The 24,267-nt window shown below is 42.7% G+C and overlaps 1 protein-coding gene and 1 long non-coding RNA gene across 7 annotated transcripts in view; one reads left to right on the top strand and one right to left on the bottom strand.

The window, feature by feature from the left end:
• The window catches only part of CSNK2A2 (casein kinase 2 alpha 2), a 35,921-nt gene extending 17,674 nt beyond the window's left edge, over window positions 1-18,247 (top strand). The window contains exons 5-12 of one of the 4 annotated variants that reach the window (XM_027977894.3): window positions 4,080-4,139; window positions 7,426-7,509; window positions 8,315-8,425; window positions 8,688-8,789; window positions 9,624-9,724; window positions 10,538-10,686; window positions 12,111-12,204; window positions 17,805-18,247. In XM_027977894.3, the coding sequence (XP_027833695.1) occupies window positions 4,080-4,139; window positions 7,426-7,509; window positions 8,315-8,425; window positions 8,688-8,789; window positions 9,624-9,724; window positions 10,538-10,686; window positions 12,111-12,187 (684 nt within the window). In that variant the 3' untranslated portion in view covers window positions 12,188-12,204; window positions 17,805-18,247. Of the gene's footprint in view, window positions 1-4,079; window positions 4,140-7,425; window positions 7,510-8,314; window positions 8,426-8,687; window positions 8,790-9,623; window positions 9,725-10,537; window positions 11,456-12,110; window positions 16,372-17,804 lie in introns of those variants that run through there. The other 3 variants (XM_042231730.2, XM_042231731.2, XM_060397986.1) reach the window with 3 other exon arrangements.
• Window positions 82-24,109, bottom strand: LOC114117884 (uncharacterized). Of its 3 annotated transcripts, XR_009596185.1 has the most exons (6): window positions 23,951-24,109; window positions 22,737-22,873; window positions 18,675-18,800; window positions 6,939-7,053; window positions 5,999-6,103; window positions 82-1,850 (listed from the first exon to the last, which is right to left on the bottom strand). It is a non-coding gene; the product is annotated as an uncharacterized LOC114117884 (long non-coding RNA). The 3 variants fall into 3 exon arrangements; XR_003591487.3 differs by lacking the exon at window positions 82-1,850 and having other exon boundaries at window positions 4,495-6,103; window positions 23,800-24,109; XR_003591486.3 differs by lacking the exon at window positions 82-1,850 and having other exon boundaries at window positions 4,495-6,103.
• Window positions 24,110-24,267: the final 158 nt, after the last annotated feature.

Here is a 24,267-nt window from a genome sequence, read left to right as displayed (position 1 = left end):
ACCTGATTATCTTGAGGCCTTATTAATGCTGTTAAGGTTTGATGTGGAGATGGTGCATTCACAGACTAGAAGTTTCCTTAATTGGGGGAACAAAATTTATTATAGATGATTGACATTTGGTTATTTCTCTGTAAGGCATTTTCAGGTAATTTGTGGTAACTTTGATGTGCTTGATTAATGATTTGTTCTGCTTCCTTAAATTTCTAAAAAATGTTGCCCTTGATTTCATTCTGGCTTTTGGGATTGTGTGTAAACAGTGCCTGCTGCATTCGACACCTTTCACTTTCACACTCCCCTCACTTTTTCTTCTCCCTTCGCGGGGACCACTGGTTTCTGGATGTAGACCAAGCTGTGTACGGCAGGGAATGTGCAGACTGTGTGTGTAAGTTGAGAGTTTGCTGTGTTGGTGATTCCCATGTCTGGTTGCGAACCTTCTTGAAGTGAGAATTCCTCTTGAATGACGGTTGTCAGGAATGGAGGCTTGGAATCTGAAGCTGCACTGTGACGAGACCTCAAGAACTGTCTGTGTGTGGACAGCATGAGTGAGGCCCCCTTGTGGCCATTCCTTTCTTGGTGTTGGTTTTATATCAAGTGTTTGGTTTAGTCGCTAAGTCGTGTCCGACTCTTGCGATCCCATGGACTGTAGCCTGCCAAGCTCCTCTGTCCGTGGGATTCTCCAGGCAAGAATACTGGAGTGGGTTGCCATTTCCTTCTCCATCAAGAGGGCACTGTGATTCTCTTAAGCAGATTTCATTTTTCCCATTCTTCTCAGACTTTCTGAGGTTAACTAAAAGGTCCAGGAAATTTCAACCTTGGGCCCTTTGAATAGTCCTGGTGTGTAACTGACTTGTAGGTCAATGCCAGTGTGTTTGAGGCTTTGGAACCAAACTAGGATTGGTGAATAGTTTCTTCCTCAGCACCTTCGTAGACTTCCAGGAAGCGTAGGGTTGTTTTGTTTTTCAAGGTCACTTACTTTATGAAAATGTAAGTAAAACTAACTTCCTGTCAGTATTTGGCAGTTGGTTAGTTAGTGTTCTCCATGTTAGCTAAGAAGAATGGAGGAGAAGTGTGGTTCTTGTGAAATTTCTCTTCCTAATTTGTCATGAAGCCTTAGTACTTGTGTTTCTTGAAGACGGTTTTAATTCTGTTCTGTTGACTAGTGAGCATCATCAAAGACATGTTTATTGACCACCTTCTGTGTGCAAGCACAGAAATGCCACACGTGGTGTGAGGTACATAAAACATGTCATTCTGCCATGCAGAGACTTAGAATATAGACAGAGTTGTACCTGGTTATCATGATTGTACCTTGACATGCTTGGTTGGGGGAGGGAAAGTTCAGAGGTCTTGAGTCACCAGATCAGTGACTGCCAGCAGCCACGGCACCCATTGGACCCCTCATGCATATGCAGGGGTGGCAGCATAGGACTCGGCGTGTGGGCAAAGTGAAGAAGCCTCTCACTGTTCACAGCAGAGGGAGAAAGTATCTTGAGAATTCCAGGTCACTGCCAGTGCCCAGGTGCAGACGGTTAACGCGGGACACTGCTGCTGTCAGTGTCCTGTGAGCGCCCCAGAGTACAGTGGCCTGCTGGGGATTCAGAAGAGGAGGAGACCGCTGTGGGCTCTGGGGAGCCTGGGTAGGGTGGTTAGGACGCCACCGGCTCAGGTAGCCGGGCAGGCGTTCTGGATTTGCCAGAGGGAAGAACAGAGGTGAAAAACACGGGTTTGTTTGATCAGAGTGGGGAATTCCTGAGGGCTTCAGTGAAGAAAGAGCTACAAAAGCTGGAGGAAGCCCGACTTTGACTCTTGAGTCCTGTTGCAGGTGTGGTTTGGTCTCCTCCTTCCTAGAGCTGAAGAATGAGAGGAAATATCAGTCAGGACTTTGTGATGCGTTAGACCTAAACACTATAGTCAGCAGGTATTTTTTTTGTATCAGTATTGCATTAAAAGTGATACTAGTTGGAGTAGCTGGAAATACTGTGTTGGCAGTGCAGGGACATTTGTTATATGCCTTATGCCATTGCTTGGTATGGATACCACATGGTACAAAAGGAAAGCCTTCCATGCATGATAAAGATCCAAATAATAGCCCACATTTGTTTTCTGGAAATAGAATATCCTAGCCCTCTGAGGATTATTAGAAAATGCTCTTTCCACTTTCATGGTCTGTTTATTGACTTGAGGTTCAACTTGCCACTGTTCTGTGGGTGTGATCTCCTTAACTCTCAGAGGAAGAGATGATTTGGCACTCAAGGAGATGGTATCCCCGGCCTGTGTCTGTACATATAGGCTGTCGGTTGGTGTGCTTCTGAGAAGCCTTTCTTGCTATGCAGACTTGGGGGAGAACAAAATGCCTGGGTGTTTTGTTATGAGTGAGTCTGTCCTGAGCAGAAGTAGTGGCATGTTCATGCCATTGGGCCTGAAAATGGTTCCGCCCAAGCAGGGCCAACCTCCAATAGTGGAGCAGCTCCAAGGCACCACCAGTGTACTGGGAAGGATGTTTTCATTCTCTGTGGTGCTCTGAGTGAATTAGATACTCTTACTAAACTGGAGGGAGAGTTACTTATACTTAAAAGAGGAAATTTGAGAAAGAGACTAAGTCCTGGTGGTAGAAAATGTTAGGTTTGATTCTTGGAAAATTTTTTTTTCCTAAAAAATTTTTTCAAACAGGTAGTATGTTTACATGGATTTAAAATATTAATATATGGGCTTCCCAGGTGGTGCTAGTGGTAAAGAACCCACCTCATGCACGAACTCATGCAAGAGACATGAGTCATGGGTTTGATCCCTGGGTTGATAAGATCCCCTGGAGAAGGAAATGGCAGCCCACTCCAGTATTCTTGCCTGGAGAATTCCATGGACAGAGAAACCTGGTGGGCTACAGTCCATGGGGTCACAAAGAGTTGGACACAACTGAAGCAACTTAGCAAAATTAATATAAAAATTAATATAAAGTGATACACAGTGAATAGACATTCTTGCAGATACAAATACTCATATGTTGTAGTTTCCCCCCCTTTTACACAGATGCACTGTATATACACTGTTCTGTTCCCCTTGAAGAGAGTCCCTGCGTGGCTTGAGTCTTCCAGTAGAGAAACAGTAGGTTCGATAAAGGTGTACTGATTCATTTTATAGAAGATGTGGCTTGAACTGATAGGAAAAGAGTTATTATTTATTGTCTAAATAATAATAATACAGTTTCCGACAGGGGTTTGTGATGATTTAAATGAACCTGGATATGCTAGATTCTATTCTGTCTCTTGGAAATCGACACTTAAACAAACAAAATTCTCAATCCAAAACAAACTTTGGATTACCAGTTACGAAAATTGTCATTTGTGTCAGTTAGGCCTGGAATCATTTTCAGAACCCATATCCATCCATCCCTCCCTCCTTTCCTTCTTTTTTTTTAACATCTCACCCTACCACTCCTCCCCCGCACCTCAAATATTTTGCATCTTTAGTTACCATCAGTTTTTGCCTATAAAGTGTTCTTTTTTCCAGCCTGAAACTGATTTTTGGAGGATTGGAGAGTTTTTTCTTTTTTTTATTTTGTTAAGTCTCCTGCCCTCTCCAGATGCTATAGCAGTTCATTTTCCTTGTGGTCTGTCTTGCCACCATTTTACCATGTGGGCTGATGAAGTTTTCCAGGTTCTACTGTCCACTGAGAACTCGGTTTTCTAAAGTAAACTGTGGTGCTGCAGTGGGGGTCATTTGCTTGAAGTTCATTAAGAATATGAGGACAGTTGGACAACTTGGACTTCACCTCTACAATAATGTAATTGTGACTGTTGAAATCATGGAGCACTTACACAAGGGTTTTAAAAGATGCAAGTTGGTGTAAATTTTTTTTTTTTTAATGCCTTTGGAATTTCTTCCATTTTTTTCTTCTGAAGACTGAAATATTAGACCTTTGTCTTTAGTCTTTGCCTTCATTTGTTCCAAATCAGGTAGCAAGAGGTTCTGGGGTTCTTGCGTGACATAACCACCAAGTTTACCGAGAATAATGACAAACTTCAGGATAGCACCAGGCAGTAAGACTAAATTAACTTTCCGTTTTCTGAAATCCATTCCAGCAACTGTACCAGATCCTGACAGACTTTGATATCCGGTTTTATATGTATGAACTACTTAAAGTAAGTAACAGTCATAAACAGTGAATTTTTTTCAGGATTATTCATTAAAGGAGTTTTTTGAGAGGACATAATAGAACTCAAGAAGAATATATCTTGACACCCAGAGAATTTAATGGGTTTGAGGTGGGGGTGGGTGGGTAACTTACTGAGACCTTCATTGTGGGATCTTTACATAGAAACTTTCCAGTGGACCTGAGAAAAATGGCCAGGTTAGAGGTACTGGGAACAGTATACCACAGATTAGAATCTCTGTCTTCATAACTCTTGTTGGTTCTTGGTTTTTAATTGTTTTGTTTTTTGCTGTTTAATTAATGCTTATTAGTTTTCATTACATATTGAATCACCCCAAACTTAGTGACTTTTGGAAAACAGTTTATTATTTGCCATAATTCACTGGATTGGATGGGTGGGTCTTTTGATCTGGGTCAGCTTGACTAGGGCAAGAAGGTCCAGGCTGGGATAGCAGCCGGTGTAGCTTGAGGTCTCATCCTTCAGAAAGTTGGTCTGGGCTACTTCCCGTGGTGGTCTCAAGTCCCAACAACAAGAGAGGGCAAACCTTGATATATGTAAGCTCTTTATAAGCCTCTGCTTTTGTTACATTTGCTAATTCCCTATTGGCCAAAGTAAGGCACGTGGCCAGGCCTGGATTCAAAGGGTGAAGTAGTAGATGCCACTTTTTCATGGGCAGAGCGTTAAGTTACATCATGGAAGGACATGCATACAAGGATGGTGGACATTTTACAGCCATCCTATTCTTGCCATTTCTCATAGTCCCTTTCTTTTTTTAAAAAAACTTTTTATTTATTTGGCTGCACTGGGTCTTAGCATATGGAACCTTCCTTACCACACGCAGGATCTTTAGTTGCAGCATGTGGGATCCAGTTCCCTGAGCAGGGATCGATCCCAGGCCTCCTGCATTGGGAGCTTGGAGTCTAAACCACTGGTCCACCAGGGAAGTCCCCATAGTCCCTTTCTTATATGAGACAACCTACCCTGTAACCTACGTGTTTAGCCCTGGCTAATTAACGGTGACATGCAAGGAGAGGTGATGAGTGGATTTTCTAGGAGACTTACTAATCCCAGGACTGAAATTTTCAGATGGTATTGATTGACTAAGGAATGATCTTTTTTAGTTTGTCTAGGTAAAAACTTAAGAATTCTAAAAAGGTTTGTACAATGGAGTAGACTAATGTTTTTTTATGGTCAGGGGTCACTAAGAATCTAATGAAAACTGAGCCACCCCCATGCATATAAAAATATACATATAACATTACATAAAGTTTTAGGATGGAATGCATGGATCTCAATTTAAGAACCTCTGGAAGAATGTAGAGGTGTCCTTAGATTAGGTCACAATAACAGTAATAATACACATCTTTGCAGGTGCGTCATTTCAGTGGCCCCCAGTGTCTGATGCCCTCTCTGCCTTCTGGAGGCAGCAGCTACACAGTGGGGGTCATACTTTCTGCTAATGAGGCAGAGAATCCCAGATGAAACTTGAAAAACATCTTTCATGCCTAATGGTCAGAAACTATCAGGTTTTTAAATTGAAATAATTCCCCCAAGGAATTTAAGAGCAATCAGTACCTCCACAGGGAAGCCAAATAGTGAACTTGGTAAAAGAATTCATCCCCTTACTATATTTGTTCAGCTGTTGCTTTCTTCAGGTATTTTTTACACCTTAGGTATTGTGGTCCTAATTAGTTTATTCCTTTGTGCAAAGACTGGGCAAAATGACAGAATCAGCACTTGCTAAGTTTTCTCAAAGACGAGGGAAAATAGGGATAGGGAAGAAGAAGTGTAGAAAATGTTGAAGGAACTGAGGTCCAGGGCTGCAGAGTGATCGCTTGGTGACTCACTCAGGCTTCCTGTCCGAGCTCCTGGTTCAGGTTTAGGGCGATGTGTCCTCAGGAGCCCTGGTTCCCTACACACTGCCCCAGATCCAATGTTGAGTCTTGCTACCACTGTTAATAGAAAACAAGACAAAGAGAAAAATTAAGTTGAAGTACCATATAGGACAGTGCAGTTACAGAAGATTTCTCTCCTTGCATAGATTATATGTTCTCACCTTTTCCACCATAGTTTGGTTTCACCTGTTCTTGACCTTCATGTGAAAAGCATCATATACTGTATATTCTTTTGTGTCTGGGAAATGCAAATTTGCATATTCCTAGAGCACTGGTTGTATGGGTCATATTCTGGCTCATATATTCCTAGTACAGTGCCCTTGCTATTCTAATCCCAGCGGTCCTCAATCAGGCTCACTTTGTCCCTCAGAACGTTTGGCAATGTCTGGAGCCATTTTTGGTTCTCACAATTGGAGGGATGCTGCTGGCATCTTGTGGGGAGAAGCCAGGGATTCAGCAAAGCAACATGGGTAAATCTTAGGAAAATTGTGCTGCATAGGAGAAGATAAAGTACTTACATTGTATCACTTCATTTTATGAAGATCCAGAAAAGGCAGACCTGTAGTACAGGTGGTAGAGCAGTGGTTGGGAGGAGAGGAGAGGAAAGGAGGCAGCAGATAGGATTGGAAGCTTAAGGGAGTTCTTGGGATGATGAAAAAATTCTAAAACTGGATTGTGGTCATGGTGGCACGACTTGAGGAATTTACTAAAAAACCATTGACTTGTACATTTAAAAAACTTAGCTCCATATCAGTGATCTTATAGGAAGCAATTTTCTCCCTTAGAGTCATAATCATAATTTGTGAAGCCCAACTGGCTCAAGGATTGTTTTTAAGGATAATACTAATATTAGAAGACATGTTAATCTAGAAAACTCATATGGGACACTTACCTGAAAGACGAGCCGTGTTGCAGATAAGATTGGGATGTCATTTTTCATGTCCATGTGGATCCTTCATGTGTTGTTTGAACTATTATGCGAAGTGACTCCAGTGTGGTTCCTCAGTCTGGTTTTAAACACATCAAATTAAGCCAGCATATGATTTCTAAATCCAGGTGGCTGGTCTGTTGCTACCAGCGCCAAGTAGGAGAGGAATGCCTGAATAAGTATTAATATACCATCCCCCTTTTAAAGAAACTTCTATAATAGCCCTTGGTGTCCTCTCCACAGCCCCCTTTCTACCAGCTGCCAGCATAGTGTGCCCAGGGAGCAAGGGGTGCCTCCTGAAGCATGTTTTTTCTCTTTTACTACAGACAGTAAGACTACCCTTTGGGAGATTGTGTTCAAATCAAGCTGTCACAATGAGCATATACTTGCACTGGGGGGCACGGGTGGTTGAGGGTTTGCTTACTTTTCTCTGTGCTTTCTCATCTAATAGGCTCTGGATTACTGCCACAGCAAGGGAATCATGCACAGGGATGTGAAACCTCACAATGTCATGATAGATCACCAGCAGAAAAAGGTACCATTACAGCCAGGCAGCAACAAGCCTTCATTGGAAGGCTCGACCCGAACTCTGGCCAGTACCTAGGTGGTTTCTATAGACCCATGCTGTTTCCTTTGGCAGACTTATGACACTGTTATTTCTCCAGATTCCAGTGTTGGTTTCTACTTCACATAAGTGTAGCACACAAGGAAAGTAGACAGCTGACCCTAACTGTAGTCGCTTGTCTGCTATGGTCATGGTTTTCCTAGAGGGCCTCAAAAAGAAACTACAGCTGGTGATTTTTACTTCCTTTCTTAATGACCCTCAGACCAATCTGCCTGGCCTTAAAAGTACACATGGGGCCCTCCTGTTTTTGAACCTCAGTTCTGATTGCCCCTGACTGGTGAGTAAATGAATCAACTAGTGTTAGATTAGTGAAGAGCTAGAGTAGTGCTTCAATCCTGGAGTGGGGCACATGTCCCCAACCCTTTCTGTTACGACTAGAGCTTGTAATGGAAACTGTTGAGTAATGAGGGATGTGTTAACACTTGCAGCTGGTTATGGGCACAGAAGACAAGCTTAAGCTTTATTGATCTAGAGAAGTGATAAGCCAGGATAATTTAAATGTTAAGGAAAAACAACTAAGATTCCAACCAAGTGCTCTGCTCTAGAAATGACCTCTTAGCAGTTCCCAGAAGGTACATGTGCCTTTTTAAAAGCCAGTGCAGTTGATAACATTTTTTATGTGGCCAAAGATTATCAAATGGGATGTGGCCTTGTTGTAAGACAGAGGCGTCTGGAGACACTCCCTTCACATGCTTTGCTTCTGTCATATTTATAGCTGCGACTGATAGACTGGGGTCTGGCAGAATTCTATCATCCCGCCCAGGAGTACAATGTCCGAGTGGCCTCCAGGTACTTCAAGGGACCAGAGCTCCTTGTGGACTACCAGGTAAAGCTGTTAATGAGGCATCACTGAGTTCTTCTTACATTTGCTTAGGGCTTTTCCTGGCTTTTTCTTTTTCCTGGTTTTTATTTATAGTCAGTTTGGTTACATTCAAAATCCAGTCTATATTCTACCCCAAAATGATAAAATGATAATGATGGATTTGTCTCAGCTACTTTTTTTGGTTTTGAATTTTAAAATAGCTATAGAAGATTAGAAACTCAGGTCAGAAAAATGACATTTGTAACCCCCTTCTTTATTTCCATAGATGTATGATTATAGCTTGGATATGTGGAGTTTGGGCTGTATGTTAGCAAGCATGATCTTTCGAAAGGAGCCCTTCTTTCATGGACAGGATAACTATGACCAGGTAAGCAAACACCCATCTGACTGCCATCCATTTTGGAGCAGATGCCAAGAAAATAGCATCCTGATAGGAATGCTGTTGTTGAGCCCCTAAATACCACTCAGTGTAAGCTTTTCTTCAGGGTAAAGAATTTCACAGAATCTTATCTATGGTCCCAAAGATAGAGACAGACAGTGCTGTGTTATGCCCAGCTTTCCAGCTGAGTCTATAAAAGAGCTAAGTACCTCCTTGTACAAGATTCTAGTCGTTCGGTTTTGTTGTTTGTTTGTTTTTAGGCTGTGCTGGGTCCTCATTTGCTGCACATGGCCTTTCTCTGATTGCAGAGAGCGGAGGCTACTCTGTCACTTTGGCGCGCGGGCTTCTCATTGTGGTGGCTTCTCTTGTTGCAGAGCACAGCTCTAGGGCTTCCGTAGTTGCAGTTCCTGGGCTCTAGAGCACAGGCTCAGTAGTTGTGGCTATGGGCTTAGTTGCTGCATGGCATGTGGGATACTCAGGGACCAGGGATCGAACCCACGTTCCTCGCACTGGCACGCAGATTCTCAACCACTGGACCACCAGAGAAGCCCATAGGTGTTAGGTTTTATGTCCCCATAATCACCAGCTTCTAAAAGATTATTGTCATAAGTTGTGTTATCCTTTTAAAGGCATTTTGAAAATGTGCGTTCATGTGAACTTCATGTCCGTGAGTCTGCTGCCTGTCTGCCCTGGGCTCAGATCTGTATCTGTTCCCTGGAAATGTAGTGATGTGGAAGCCTTCTAATTCCTTGGTCCAGCATCCCTGCGGGCTTCCAGTGAGTTCTGTGCTCAGTGATTTGGTCAGTTTGTTTTGTGTTTCAGCTTGTTCGCATTGCCAAGGTTCTGGGTACAGATGAGCTGTATGGGTATCTGAAGAAGTATCACATAGACCTAGATCCGCACTTCAACGATATTCTGGGACAGTAAGTAAGAGAGAGAGAAAGAGGCTCTTAATTTATCCCATTTCAGAAGGGGAAAGGGTAGCTGAAATCACTTTCTGAAGCTCTTTCCCCTTTCTAATTATATCAGAATTGAGATATTCTTTTTTTCCGCCATATATATTTTTAACTTAAGCTATTTTAGCATTGTTTACATCTGTCTTCTAATCATTTTACTTCTCGAAGAGATAACCTGTTAATAGAAAATGGAAGACAAAAATCATACCACAGGAAAGAACTTTCTCGAACAGCATCTGCTTATTTTAATGCAGAATCTTAGAATGCTGTGATTCTTCTTTGAATAAGAGAGTTATAGTTTCTTCTTTATTCTCTATAATGGATTTTCTGTAAGAGCAAGTTTTAAAGCATATTTTCAGATACAGTACAGTGGTGTTGAGAAGTAAATGTTGTGTTGACGATTTTCAGAGAGTAATTTTATGGAGCCTCCATGTTTCTGCGGCCAGCTCTCTAAATATATCTGCTAAACAATAAAGATTACTCACCTACTTCATGCCTCACCCAGAATTGACTCAAAGCCTGACGCATAAAACATTATCTAGAAAGGTTCCACAAATTTTGCACCAAATGTAGATATTTTAATTAATTATGTATCCATCTCAGAGTACTGTTTTGTTTTGAGGGTGCTGGTGGGTAGGGGTGTGACAAGTGGTACCAATAACAGTGAGGTTTAACCAGCTTGTAATCAGTGCAGTACTCTAAGACTTGCTGGCTTTAGCCCTAAAAAGGATTTTTGTGATATTTAATCTCAGAATACTAATGCTTTACTTTTCTTCTCAGACATTCACGGAAACGCTGGGAAAATTTTATCCATAGTGAGAATAGACACCTCGTCAGCCCTGAGGCCCTAGATCTTCTGGACAAACTTCTGCGATATGACCATCAACAGAGACTGACTGCCAAAGAGGCCATGGAGCACCCATACTTCTGTGAGTCTCCAGGGGCCTGGCTTGTCAAAGGGAAATTCTTCCACCTTCTATCTTTGAGGCCAGACGAGAGAATTCTGGAAATTTGGATGAATTGTCCTTGGGTTTTGGCCCCATTCATTCTAGACTCTTAAAATAACTCTGCAGATCTGTTTCTTGATGCTCACAGGTGTTTGCTTGTTCGTTGCTATAGTTCCCCTGAGTCAGGTCTGTTTGACCATTGCCTGTGACCCCCAAGTTGATAGATCAGAAGTATCTAAAATTTAGTTTTAAAATATATACATTTGTGTAGAAACCTAATCAAAGATTTTTTTCCCCTCCAAAAAAACAAGTGACTTGTTGAAAATAATAAGGTGATCATAGCATATTTTTAAAGAAGGAAGTTAGTTAAATACAAGGAATTTGAGGAAAGGATAGCAAGTATGGAAAGACCTCACTAAGATTCTATCTATATTACTGACTTCTTAGGTCTCACTTTGAAGTATGTCTGTATATTCAGTTTATGTGACTGCTTATTTATCTTCATGCATGTGATTCTCCCTCTGATAAAGTATGTCCGAGACTTTCATTAGAGACAATGTGAGGTCATTTAGTCCAGTCACAGAGGAGACTTGAGCATAAGGGAGGTTAAGTGACCTGTTGTAGTTTTCTCTCTGAAGCAAGATTAGACCTTTCAGCCTGTCTCTTGCTTAACCAGTATGCTATCTTTCCTCGATATCTTTCCTCCTCCTTTTTTTCCCCTCTGGAGATTAAGTAAATCTTGCCCAAAGAATTCATGCTCTCTGGTTGTGCGCCTGCTTGCCCATGAACTGTAGTCGAAAGCAGATTTAAAAAAAATCTTACTCTTCATTCTTCAAGTGCAACTGGATGTCGTCTCTCCAGGTTCCATCACAGAAAGCTATTTTTACCCTCAGAGTTTGATTGGATTAAGAACACTGATGTTTATATTATACAAATCATGATCTGTCTGCTTTTCCAAATACATGGTATACTTCCAAAAAAATTTTTTATGCTGTTGCTTAAAATCCATAGATCTTCTAATGGTTCCTTTTATTCACCCTTTGCATTCTCTGAAGTGTTTATTATCACACGTACTTTGAAGAAATAAGGAGTTGGATATGTCATTAGTATTCAAGGAAAATAACACATAAGAAAATCAGTAGAAATTTTGAACAGTGGACAGTGGGTGTTTCTGTGCCTCTCTTTTCCCTAAATCTCAGCAGTTGCACTTGTACTCTGAAGAGCTATGAGCTGACTGTGAGAGCATCTCCCAGTCATCTCTCAGCATCTGTGACCTCTGTTGCCCTCTCAGCCCTGGTTTCCTGTGTTTCTGCCTCACTGAGGAAGGTTGGGTCTGCCGTGGGGTCTGCCCCAGCCCTAGCCCGGCTGGTCCTGCCCCTGCTGAATGTCTTCCTGGTTTCTTGCAGACCCTGTGGTGAAGGAGCAGTCCCAGCCTTGTGCGGACAACGCTGTGCTTCCCAGTGGTCTCACGGCGGCCCGGTGAAGGCTGGAAAGCGACGGGTAATGCAGCACTGATGCTTGCCAATAAGACCGACCAACCAAACACAAACCTTGAAGGAAAACTACAGTGTGATAAAAAGAGATTCTAGCCATTCCTTCTAAACGCAAAGAAGAGTAAAGACCTAAAAGTCTGTCAAAAAGAAACTCCCCAGCACTAGTCTACAGGGAGCTGCCATTGGGCAGCCTGACGATGCACATAGTTGAGAATCTGAGGGGGACTCTCCCTTTGGAATGCATGGGAGATGAGAGACTCGGAGTTGTTGTACATTTCCTTTATTTAACAGGAGACCACTGTTGAATTAACCTGTTGAAGTCAACAAGCTCTGAATATCTGACTTCCTATCTATTCCACTGTGGTCTGGGTTTCCTTTGGTGAGATTCAGGCTCAAGTTTTAGCAAAATGTCAGCAGTCTGAACTGACACACCAGCCTCATTTATGAAAAGGAGATACTAAAACAGTGACAGTATTCTTTTTTTTCTAAACTCTTTTACAGATTCATGTTTTATGTATTTTTTTCCTTTTTTTTTTTTTTTTTAAATGACATGAGCTCTCTGGGAAATGTACCTCATCCCTGCCGTTTTCTTCTAAGTGTATTCATTTGGGAGCAAACTGCAGTCACTCACCAGAGTCCCATTTGATGTCAGGAGGCATTACTTTAAACCTTGTGATGCCTCGGACAGGTCCATGTGTTCCATCAAAAGTTGAATGCTAAGTTGCATAACTTGGAGCTTACTGTAACCTTCGTTGATTTGCCTAACCTTAAAATCTTGTTGCTATTTTTTTCATGTAGCTTTTTTCTTTTTCCAGTCTTTTAAGGAAAACTTCATTTCCCAGCACATCCCTGTATGTGCACCTATTTTAATGCACATCTCTGAAACAAAGATTTTTTGTTCACAACTATGACTAAAGCTGGAAAGTCAGTCTTCAGGGAGGGAGGATAAAAACATCCTATTAGAATTTATTCAGGAAAGACAAATTGGGTGGCAGGGGAGGGAAAGTCCTCCTTTCCTACCCTTTACCCCTTTTTATCCCCATGAGAAACAGTTTCCCTCTATAATCAGGGTAATCTGGATTTTTGAGCTCTGATAGGTATACATGAATGTGTTGGCAAAGAAAAGTCTTTCTCACGTGCAGAAACTGGCATTATGTGGGCAGGGCCACCCATAACCCAAGCGACCAGAGACAGTAACATACAAGGGACTTGGGGAAGGTAGTGGAGCTGCTGGGACAAGTGTCAAAGATTGGGATCCATTGTGCTAGCCTTCATGTTAAGCAAAGGAAGCTGTATTTTGTTTAAGAAGATTTAAAAAATGGGGGCTGATGTTACTCTGGGGACCTGTTATCAGCATGGTTTGCACGCAGCCCCCTGACCCCAGCTGCAGAGCCATGCCACAACTGTGGGGACCTCTCACACTGGGCTAGAGCTCAAGGTGTCTACCACCACATCACACTTTAGGATTTCTTTATTAACTATTTAATAATGCCATACATTTTTATAAGGTTAGATTGATTGTTTGAAAGCATCTGTTTACATTCCATATTCCAATAAAATTGTATTGGTATTGGTAGCAGGTCCTATCTCTAAATGTAGATTCTATTTTTGTCATTTGGTCAGTGGGAACTTAAAATACAAATAAAACAAGATCCCAAAGCCAGGAAATGCATTCAGTTAAGGTTCTCAAACCAGTGCTTCCTGCCTTCATTGCACGTCCTGTATATTAATGTACACATTTGTTCTACCTGAAAATGAGAAACAAGACAGCACTTCTTGGCTGAACCTATATTGATACGGCAGGCAGCAACACTCAAGTGTTTCGGATTGTCAGACACCTTCTGATGTGCCCTTCTAGGCAACACCGAGCTGTTGCTTATTATTTATTAGGGAGATGTGCCGCTGTGTGTCTTTCCTGCCCCACCCATCTCTTCTTTTGTTGTCCATTCCCTTCCCTCACTCTTCTCTTTTTCTTTAAGTCACCTGTCTGGACCAGGCAGGGCGAGCCCGCTGAAGAGTCTTGATGAAGTAGTAACCCTGCTTCTTTTGCTTGAGTCCCCCAGAGGCAATAAAAGCATCCGGAGAAGGGTCAGGTGACTGACTTCTGCCTTTCTCTCCTCATCAGGATGTAGTATGTGCAAACACAGCTCACCTGCCTGTCCTCAGGTTCTGTGGCTACAGCTTGGCAAAGGAGTAATTTTTCCATTTTATGCATACAATTTACTTTTTCGCCACCGCTACTTTTTACCTCTGTTCATGCCTTAGACATAAAGCATAACTGAGTTTAAAATGCTCACTCCTTTCCAAGGCTGGTCTTGACACCCAACTTGTGGCCGGCAGACTATGACTGGTTCTTTCCCAAACTGAACTGAGTCTAGTCCAGACCTTTCCTCTTTTCCTAGCTCCAAAACCATTTTGTGTGCAGATGGACCTAGCTCCCCTGAGATTTTAGTCTTTTCCTGGATTAGGAAGCAGTCTTGGAAAATTCAAAAGACAGATGAGAGAGTGTGTGTGTGTGTGTGTGTGAGTCTAGTCTTATATCTAGACAAAGCTATGGTAGATTCACCCACCCAGTATCCTTTCCAGTTAGCATATTATTTCTTAAATTCATCTCAGTAATTTTCATTAGACATTTTGTTTGCTTCATTACCTTATAACAGGTTAAAAGTGCCTAAGATAAGGATTTACTGTTTCCTAAAGAAAAGCAAAAATAATGTGGGGAACAGGGTAGTGTTACACTGTCATCTCAGGTACTGCCTATGTTCAAGAACATAGACCTGGCGTGGCGAGAACAGAAGGTTCCTGTGCCAAATAACAGATGGGTGTATCAGAGGTTGGTGGCCACAAGTGGGCCTAACTGCAAGGTTTGGCTTCAGCTGAGAAGTCCCGTGGTGAGAGCAGAGCTGATGAAGTGCTAAGGCTTTGATCAGGTTTGCTTGCAGCTCACTCCCCAGGATCCTGTCAGCTGGCCCACCCCTCTCCTGTGCTAGCCAGCGTGGGTGATTGGGCGGGAGCAGTGCACATGGAGTGTGTAATGCAGACCAAGCATTCCCAGTTCTTAGCACTCAGAGGGGTGTCAGTGCCCGTTCCAGGAGGCGCGTGGACATCGGTCCCTCTGCTGGGCCCCCTCACAGGCATTCTTCAGCACACCAGTACTCGTGAGGCTCAAAGCATGTGTATTCCCTTGCAGAGAAGGAAGGTACTCTCCATCTGATTGCTTAGAGGAGACAGAAGAGTTTGTAATCCTTGGGGCAGGGAGAGGGGGTTGTTTAAAGAAGACAGGGAATCCGTTTAAAAATAAAACAGTGCAAAGGTAGATCTTGAGAGGAAGGAACATGACTTTTGAGGGGTGAAAGCAAGGCAGGGCACAGAGTTCAAGTTCTGGAACACGCCCTGAGATGGGCACGCCCCCACGGGTTGGTTCCAGCGGGACCACACGGTGGTGCTCTCGAGGCAGGTGCTGAGTCCCAGAGAGAGCCTGCGGCCGTGGGCCTCCGCCTGCGCCTACTCAGGGAAATGACTTAGCTTCTCCCAGGTGCTGCTGTGATGAGGATGGAAGCAAAATCATTTTGGGACACAAACAATTGGAAGAATTTTTATATATGCATTGAAATGGATCTGAGAGAGCCCCATCGACAGTCTCCTTTAATGCCAGTTCAGGTTAATGATTCATCTAGAAACCTGTGTTACTGCACAAGCATACACAGGAGAAAGCAACCTGCCCTCCTGCACATGAATAGGAGTGGATAGTAACTGATCAGAGTCAAGGCCATTGAGATGTAAACCCAAAAGCAAAAGCAGGGTCCATATGAGCAGACAAGAAGCCAAAGTGTGTCAGTGAGCTTAATAAATCTATGACTGAGTGACATCTTGCCATTAAAAAGTTAACCCCAGGGTGGGGATGAGGGGAGGGTAGGTGGCGAGGAAACATCTGGCTCAAAACCAGTAATAAATGCTTTGGAGCTATATGGATGTGTCAATGGAAATAACCCCAACCAGGTATTACAGAGGCTGGGGGAAGTGATGGAATGGGATTATACAGGTGATACATACTTTCATGTAGAGACTCAACAATGTGCTGCAAATGTGATACTTAATCCTGAACTGCATGTATTGGGGATTGTTTTTTTTTTTTTTTTTAAGTTCACTGAATCAATAAATTAACAGTTTTTCACTTGCTGGCTTTTCTTGCTGTAAATGGTGACTAAGAGGTTGGGACAGAAATCTTGACACCCAGTGGAAAGCTTGAAAAAACCTTCCAGAACCACGGAGCCGACTGTCTCCTGTTTGCAGAAAAGCAACACTGCCTGGGTTGTGATCCTTTACTAAAGAGTATTTTAGTACACCGTTGACCACCACTTTGTATCACTAGATGACTGATGTGTAATTTCTATGCTGCTGCCCTTTAGAGGAAAGAAAAACGTCATGTGAAATCCTGTTTTCATAAATAAAAATGCTGACAATCACCAGCCTTGCCAAGTGGGACACAAGCCACTGCCATAAGAGGACCTTAAGCTTGTACTTCCTGTCTCTTGGGGGAGAGGAAGAATAACCCTGGAATTGAGAAGATGTGTGGGTGGGCGGTTACAGTTAATCACCTTGGTGTGAAGACTCCTTTAGCAGAAGTGGTGGAACTAGGGTGGTATAGGGACAGTCCTATTTCTTGGTACTTGCTCCTGAATTCAGGCACAACTCAGAACCTGCTGCTTGGGGTTGACTATTCGCTGCACAACTTTAACCTTTGTGGCAGTTTTCTGCATTTATGAAAGAAAACCTCCCCAGCCCCATTCCTTGCAACTCAGGCAGGCACGTGCTGTTGTGTGGCCAGTGGAGTCTTGTTAGTGCCCTTGTTCTCATGCTCCCTTGATGGAATTGGACACTTGAAAATCATTTGCTGAAGAGTCATTTCTTTCTTGGCCTATGCACCATGCAGCCTTTCTCAAACACTAAGCAGTTGAACCCTTACTGTATCCAAAGAAAGAGGGTTATGAGATGATTCTGTATGACAGCTTCCCAGGTGCACTGTCCCTTCCATTACTGCTGTGGTACCATTCTGAGATGCTGCTTCTAGAATTCCACTGGCATCTCAACCACCCACCCTCTGGTGCTGGACATGGCAAGAGGAACAAGGTTTTCAGGCCATGCCAGATAGCCACTTCCAGGGGAGAGTTAAAAATACTTGAGCTCCCGTTTTGCTCTTTATTCATCTGGGGCCTTTCCCTGTGTAAACAGTCATCTGATTCTTGGTCCAAAGACATCCTCAGTAAACCAGGTCAGTTCTAATGAGGACTCTGGAGCTGGGCTACTGAACTTGCAGCTTGGGCTCGCCCAAGGTGGTCAAGAGTGATGCTTCTAGATGAGCATCCTGGACCTGAGAGCAGAGGAGGGGCCAAGACTGCCTCTGTAAGTGGTGATGGGAAAGGGCACTAGTTGAAACCTGAAACCAGTCAGTCCTTACCTGGTTTTCCACATAGTGCCACGTGCAAGTCAGGCTTGTAGACTATTTCCAGCACTCCCCAGAAGGGAGCCACTTGCCAGTGGAGGCCTCTCTTCACGCCCAGTCAGATTGATTAATGCCGTCTTTCCCCTCCTCCCGTCTCTCCCCAGGTCTGTTGCTGTTCCTCCCACTTTTCCATAAGCAGAACAAGAACCAAATCAAACGTCTTAACGTGTGTAGAGAGAGCACGTTCCGTGAGCAGACACAAAACGGTGGCAGGTTTGGCGAGCACGAACTAGACCAACCGAAGGGCAGCCCACCACCGTATATCAAACCTCACTTCCGAATGTAAAAGGTTCTCACGCCTTTGGCTTCCTGTTGACTTCCTCCTGACCCAGAAAGCATGGGAAATGTGAAGGGTATGCGAAATGGTTGTTGGTTACTGTTGCTCCCCCGCTCCCTGGTTCGTCCTGTGGCCACCTGTTTTTCCAGCAGACCACGTTAACCAGCCGACCAGACTCCAGTGGGGGCACGGGGCGTATGTGGCATGACGGGCGGTTACATATTATAATTTTAAAAGTATATATTATTGAATAAAAGGTTTTAAAAGAAACGTATGGTGAGTTTTCAGTGTGGAAAGGGCCATTAAATGAGACCCCCATGGCTACAGAGGAACAGAGCGAGATAGAAGAGTGTTTGAGCCAGGTTCTAGCCAGAGGGAGGAGGGCAGTTTCCAGGACAGATGAGAAATGAAAGAGGTATGTGAACCCGTCTTGGTGATGGGGCACTGCAGGTGATTCCAGCAAGACGTGGCGAGCCAGGAAAGCGGGCCTTGCCTCGAAAGCATTCATCTCCCTAGACCGCTCCTTCCAAAGCAGGTGAGTCACCCAGCCGTTAAGGTGACAGGTAGACGTTATCTCTCATGAACTCAGGAAGCTGCCTTAATCCCTGCTTTGCTTTCTACTGCGCATGTTTCAATATTCCATTCCATCCCCAAATCCTATCCACCCTGGCCCCCTACTTCAGAAAAAGCATCTGACCTTGGAGGCTGGTTCAGTTTGTTGTCTCAAGGTGGGGAAGGGGTCAGATCTTCGGTTCAGAGCCTCCTGAGAGAAGAAGCAGCCCTTCAAAGGTGAAAGAAAATGGAACAGGAGCTCCAGACATGTCTGTTCAGGGAGAAAATGAAACCACAGTCAAATTTGATGTGTACCTTTCAATTTTTTTCTATGCATTTACTAACACTAAAATTACAATGGCTTTTATCAGAAAGGTCGATTTCACATTCTTTTTCTGCAACTTGTGCTTTCACTGCTAGCATGTATAGATATACCTCCCGCCTTTTCGTGGCTGTATATTATTCCATTGTGTAATGTACCATAGTTGAAGCAGTCCTTTATGGATAGACTCTTACCAATACTATTGCCAGTATTGCTGCAATGAACAAATTTGCACAATATTTTTACACAATCTGTATGTTTGTGAGATCTTAAAAAAAAGAATTACTGTGCCATATCTTTTTCTATATTTATTTTAGGAAGGGCATTGTTCAGAAAAAGCAGTCTTCTGTTCCCTTCTCTTACTGGTGTAAGCTGGCATCATGATGCCTTAAGCTATGGAATTCTTGGGCTCTGTCAGGCATGCCCAGGGTCTATGAACTTTCCAGGAACCTACTGGATATTTGAGACTTGAAGAAGGGGTGTTGGCTCTAATATAGAAAGTTGCAAAATAATAATAAGTGTAACTAAATGTTACTCCAATCCTGTGAACTGAGAATTCAGTATTTGCTTTTAAAAATATTTTTTTCAGGAATTTTCTGGTTGCTCCAGTGGTTTATACTCCAAACTTCCAATGTAGGGGAAGTGGGTTCAATCCCTGGGCAGGGAACTAAGATCCCATGTGCCTTGCAGTACAGCCAAGAAATAAAAATTTTAAAATGTTATTTTTCTCATGATAATTAATGATGAGTCACAGACAATCATGAAATAATCACATAATTTCAGAATCAAATTCTAAAGTTCTTTTCCCAAAAAAGTACAAGGAAAAGTTATCTTAAATATGAAAAACGGATACCTTATAATGTTTGAAATGCTATGGAGAAGACTTCAAAAGTAAGAATGCAGAGAGGTAGTAATGTTTTAAAATATTCCTGGCCAGAGGGGGCTGGGTGGTGGAATGCATGAGCAACTCTTCGCAGAATCTTCTGTAAACTTTAATGTGCATCTCAAATGCATTGTTCTAAGTGCAGAAGCCAGTATCAAAAGGCTGGATGATTCTACTTATATGACATTAAGGAAAAAGAAGCTTCCCTGGTGGCTCGGTGGTAAAGAATCTGCCTGCAGTGCAGGAGATGAGGGACACAAAGATTTGATCCCTACGCTGGGAAGTTCCCCTGGAGGAGGGCATGGCAACACACTCCAGTATTCCTGCCTGGAGAATCCTATAGACAGAGGAGCCTCATGGGACACGACTGATGCGACCTAGCATGCACATAGGCACAGAAGAGGCAAAGCTGTTGGTATGGAGAATGGACCCACATTGCCAAGGGTTAAGGTTGGGGGGTTGCGGGGTTGGGGGGCTTGACTGCAAAGGGACAGACAGCATGAGGGAATTTGAGGGCGATGTATCCTAAACATGGTGATGGTTATATGACTTTGTCAAAACCACACCCAAAAGTGTACTAAAATGTACACTTTTACATAAGTTTTTTAAGTGTATGTAAGTTTTGTAAGTTTTACGTAAGTGTACGTAAGTTTAAAAACAAGTTTTCAAAAATAACAAAAACGTGCAGAGTCCCAACACAGTCCCCTTTGAACTTCTGAGATTAGCAGGAGCTTCATCTGTCCAGCACTGGCTCTTTTACCAATGTCTTCGGATATAACCGCTGGAGCTAGGATTCAGCGGTCTACCAGTTGAGCACCCCAGTCATTCAGGTGCTCTTCCATCTTTGCTCCCAGCTAAGGGGACTGTCCAGGCACAATTCCTCATCTCGTCTCTATACCTCCCCATTCCCATCAGCAAGGAGGGGTGAAGAACAAACTGCCTTACAGTGTGAGGCAAGTCCCTTGTGTCCTTTACTGGCCAGGTGCTTGGAGTTCTGGTCTCAGACGGACATGAATAGATGCTATCCACTGGTTTTTCACAAGTAACTAGGGCTTTTGTGCACTAAAAGGGATTTTTACAGTTCCAGGTGGTTTTTAAAAAAATATCTTAGTTATTAAATTGTATGATTAAAAGTCTAATTTGTCTTATGTCTTTACAAATCCTGTTACAACTACCAACTGCTTGGTTTTATATGTAAATCTGAACATTTATTTTGGTTCATCTTTGATTGATGTTCAATTAATTCAAAACTTAATGGGTTAAACCAGCAGTCCCCCAAATTTTTGGCACCAGGGACCAGTTTAATGGAAGACAATTTTTCCATGGACCAGGGGTTGAGGGGGTGGTGTTGAGGTGGGGGTGAGAGGTGGTTTCCGGATGATTCAAGAGCATTTTTTGTGCACTTTATTTCTAATCTAATGCTACCACTGATCTGACAGGAGGTATCCATACTGGTCTGAGGCCCAGAGGTTGGGGACTTCAGGGTTAAACCATACACGTTACCCACATACTTAATCTAGTTTCCTTAGACAGACTGAAAGTAAACCACATATTTAATCTGTTTGATTTGCAAAAACACTTCCCATAGTTAATATGAAAGACCTAAAATCTGCTGAAATCTTCCTAAGCATTCAAACACTAACATATCTAAGTCTAAACTCATAGATTTAATCAATCAAAATCTTTTAAACATTGTTTATAAACTTAATTAAACTTGCATAGCATTTTAAAATTATAATTACAGGTCTAGTTTCAAATTCCTTTAAGCATTTCAAATTAAATTTGAAGTGCCAGATCCTCTAATCCTTTAAATGGTTTAACTATTTCAAATATCTTAAACAACAAAACATCACAATAATCAGAAATGTATTCCTCTGTTTGACATGGATTACTGACATTGTGTATTTGATTTACTTCCCATAATCTTGTGAGTGTTTTGACACCTATGCCACCAGGTGAGATATTCTGTCTAAACACAGGACTCTAATTCGTTCATGGTCAGAGATTCTGGGCTGGCGCAGAATTGGTTGCTGCTTCTGCAGTGGTTCTACCCTCCAGCTCATACTGGGTTGGCCAAAAAGTTCATTTGGGGTTTTCCCATACAAGCTAATGTATGAAAAACCCGGACGAAAATTGTGGCCAATCCTATAGTAATAGTAATGGGATTCTCAAGACCACCTCCTATCTTTTACCTCGTGCAGCTACTTTACTTTCACCTCCTCTGCATCTTTTAATGGCCTGACTAACATCAGTTGAGCTTCTGCATACACTACTTAGATCGGAATTACCACCAACTGACTCATCCACCTTGCTCTAATCATAATCGTTGACGGAAGCAACATATCAAGATTTTTCATGTATTTAGTCCTTAGCTTTCTTGATGAAGAGAAAACAATCTTGAAGAAATAGAGTTGACCCTTAACAACTTGGATTTGAACTACAGGGTTCACTTTTATGTTGATTTTTTTCAATAACAAATACTACATGATCCAAAGTTGGTTGGATCTGAGAATGCAGAACTGGGGACATGGAGGAAGCAATCTATACAGAGGGACAACTATAAGTTACACACCGATTTTTGACTGCTGGAGTGGATTGGTGACCTTAATAACCCGTGCGCTTGTCAAGGGTTGACTGTATAGTGTTTAACGCATGTTTCTGTGAGAGACATCTGTGGTTTAGGTTAAATCTGTTCTACATTACTTTGAAAAGAAGGCAATATCAGAGGTAACCATTTAGCACTAATCCATTCATCCATCCATTCATTGTGTATCTGTCATGCTGGTACTGTGGTAGGTGAGGGGATGTGTGCCCAGAAGACACAGTCTGCCCCTGGAAGGAGCTTGCCAAAATCAAGTCTACAATAGGAGCAAACAAACTCACTTATGTCCTCCATATCTTTGATCATATCATCAAATCATCTTAGCCAAGGCCATAATCATAGTAAACTTTGAACCCCCCCACATAAGGAAAAACTGAACAGTTTTCACGTGGATACTCACTGAGAATGAGTAGTTAAGAGAAGCAAGCACTTTCATTTTCTCCATCAGCTTGCTTGATTAATCTTGTTGGGTCCCTTCCAAGGCCCTGGCAGGGGCCTTAGAAATTTATTCAAGTAGTTCATATGATTTTGTAAAATCTGCAAAGGTAAGCAGAAGATTTGAGTCTCATCAAAGCTGGATCAAAACAGAATTTCCTTCCCATCAGAAATAAAGTCAATAATGCAGGTGATATAGTTAGACATATCACATGTTTTTTCTTTTTAAACTTAAAAGAAAAAACCAGACTCATGCAAAATAGAATTGATCAATCCCTGTGTTTGGAGGGCACAAATAAGGAGCAGTACTACTAGTACAAACAGCAGCACATATGTGGGTAAAGTTGCATGTTTTATGAATCCTTCTATCAGTCATGATTAAGACTCAAATATCCTATTCTCTTAATTACAAAATGATATTACAAAGCTGTCTTAAATAGAAGTGGTCAGTGTGTGCATGCTAAGTCACTTTAGTCATGTCTGACTCTTTGAGACCCTATAGATTATAGCCTGCCAGTCTCCTCTGTCCATGGGATACTCCAGGCAAGAATCCTTCTCCAGGGGATCTTCCTGATTCAGACAACTAACTCAAGTCTCCAATGGCCCCTGCATTGCAGGATTCTTCACCCCTGAGGCACCGGAGAAGCCTGATCACAGCAGGCACCACAAAGCCTGGATGCCCCACCTGGTGAGTTCTGAAGACTTTAAATATGGAACAGGATTTGGACTTTACCCAGGGTAGCAGGTTAACAGGAGAAGAGAATGTTGTAGGCTGACTGACATGGAGCCTGGAAGGAAAGCTGGAATCAGAGGGACTGGAAGTTCATACACCAGAGGCTCAGTGAATGTTGGTTTCCAACATTTGATGTTTCTTCCACACTTGAAATATCACAGTTTATGTCTTTTTAAAACAGTTCTAAGAATTGATTAAAAAAAAATAATAACAGCTGTTGATTCAACTCAACCAACTTTATTTTAATTGCATTAATTTCTGCATTTAATGTTCAGACCTTCTTGTTTCTAATCACCTGTTTAAGGTGGTAACTTTTCCTCAAGGATTGCTTTGACTTCATTCCGCGGGTTATGCTGCATATTCATAGCGACCCGGTCAATAATTAAAGCAATGATGCCCACATGGCGTTTAGCACACTTACTGCGCAATACTGGTTAGCTGCTTACCCTTATCCTGTACTCGGCCAACAAGCAATTATTTGTTAGTCTCAGGACACCAGGTCCTGCCTTTCCCCACTTTTCTCCCGCTTGTAACTCCTCCTAGCCCCTAGTGGGCGGAACCTGGCCTTCCACGCCCTTAGACTCCATCCCGTCCAGGTTCCCTTGACACCACGCAGGTGCTAACCCATTCTATTGTCCTGTATCCTTCCGCTTTCTAAAAGCGGCTCTGGGACAACGATGGGAAAATAGTCCCTCGGCAAGGGCGTTCTTTTCCCAAGGAGGCGGCACCAGGGCGGGGCTTAAGAGCGAACGGAACAGGAAGT

The sequence above is a fragment of the Ovis aries genome, chromosome 14 (genome assembly GCF_016772045.2).
Source record: "Ovis aries strain OAR_USU_Benz2616 breed Rambouillet chromosome 14, ARS-UI_Ramb_v3.0, whole genome shotgun sequence".
NCBI classification, from domain to species: Eukaryota; Metazoa; Chordata; class Mammalia; order Artiodactyla; family Bovidae; genus Ovis; species Ovis aries.
This window is presented reverse-complemented; position numbering and strand designations above follow the sequence as displayed.